Source organism: Sinocyclocheilus anshuiensis, unplaced genomic scaffold (assembly GCF_001515605.1).
Source record: "Sinocyclocheilus anshuiensis isolate Anshui unplaced genomic scaffold, SAMN03320099.WGS_v1.1 scaffold1916, whole genome shotgun sequence".
NCBI classification, from domain to species: Eukaryota; Metazoa; Chordata; class Actinopteri; order Cypriniformes; family Cyprinidae; genus Sinocyclocheilus; species Sinocyclocheilus anshuiensis.
Window position 1 is genome coordinate 502,270 of NW_015558589.1, and position 1,519 is coordinate 503,788.

The 1,519-nt window shown below is 47.9% G+C and overlaps 1 protein-coding gene across 1 annotated transcript in view; it reads left to right on the forward strand.

Annotated features, from left to right (window-relative positions):
• nrxn2b (neurexin 2b) overlaps positions 1-1,519 on the forward strand; it is a 128,580-nt gene that overhangs the window by 62,320 nt on the left and 64,741 nt on the right. The window contains exon 3 of the mRNA XM_016475683.1: positions 367-548. Coding sequence (XP_016331169.1) covers positions 367-548 — 182 coding nt within the window. The remainder of the gene's footprint in view (positions 1-366; positions 549-1,519) is intronic.

Below are 1,519 nucleotides of genomic sequence, written 5' to 3' on the forward strand. Positions count from 1 at the left end.
CACAAGCATATGTGTGTGTGTGTGTGTGTGTGTGTGTGTGTGTGTGTGTGTGTGTGTGCGTGTTTATGTTTATGTTTATGCAGTGATGTGCTTCATTGGTGGTGTGATCAGCGGGACTCACTGCAGAGCGTGTGTTGTATAAAGTCATGCGTCAGCTCCGATGAAGCTCCATTAGGGCTCTGTTCACAGGTGCTAATTGGCTCTTGATCTCAGATCCACGGAGCCAAGCATTTGGAAAGTCTCTCGAACACAATCAGTCATGAGCGTCGGCACACGACTGAAGCAGACGCAGTGACCTCTGGCTCTCATTCACACTACAGCTAGACTGATGCTCTCTCTGATGGTGTGTTTGTGTCTGTGTTTCAGCTGGGACGGCCTACATCTTCGGCCGCGGAGGGGCCCTCATCACGTACACGTGGCCCCCGAACGACCGGCCGAGCACGAGGGCAGACCGGCTGGCCGTGGGCTTCAGCACGCAGCTGAAGGAGGCCGTTCTGGTGCGGGTGGAGAGCGCCAAGGGGCTCGGAGACTATCTGGAGCTTCACATAGTAAGAGCCAAGCCTGGGGACCGGAGGGGTGGGGTTTGAAAGAGGGGGTGTGGCATTGTGTGGAGGTGGGGCCTGAGGAGACGCACTGGGGAATGTTTGAGCGCGGGACTTACGGTGACTGGTTTATATTAGAGGGCAGGGCTGAGGGTGGGGCTTACAGTGACTAGCGTATATTAGAGGGTGGGGCTTACAGTGACTGGTGTATATTAAAGTCGGCATGAAATCAAAATTGAAAATTCTTATTTTTTAATGGAATACTGTAGTGTTTATTATAAATAATTTTTCTGTGCATTATTTTTTTTTAATTCATGTGCCCTCATAATCTTTAATCAAAAACGTTAACCTCCCCTCCCCCTCAAAACGACTCATCTTCTCTCCCGGTCACGAGCTATGGTGCAAGGGTGGAGCTAGTGACGTGAGGGAACTACAGGGGGAAAAGCTGAAGCTGATGCTTCACTTTATAGCACTGACACCAGTCATGAGGGAGTACGTTACCCCTAAACATTGAAAAGATATTAGGATAATAAGACATTAGTCTTAGCACATCGCAAAATAATTTTTTTCATGAATATGACTTAACCTGTTGGAGGACGTGCTCTGACTAGCGTATATTAGAGGGTGGGGCTTACAGTGACTGGTGTATATTAGAGGGTGGGGCTTAAATGACTAGCGTATATTAGAGGGTGGGGCTTACAGTGACTGGTGTATATTAAAGTCGGCATGAAATCAAAATTGAAAATTCTTATTTTTTAATGGAATACTGTAGTGTTTATTATAAATAATCTATCCGTGCAACCTCCCCTCCCCCTCAAAACGACTCATCTTCTCTTCCGGTCACGAGCTATGGCGCAAGGGCAGAGCTAGTGACATGAGGGGTAAACGCTGTGATAAACGAAAGGGGGAAAAGCTGAAGCTGATGCTTCACTTTATAGAAATCAATGCATTGACCAGTGCTGACGCAAGCCATGGGG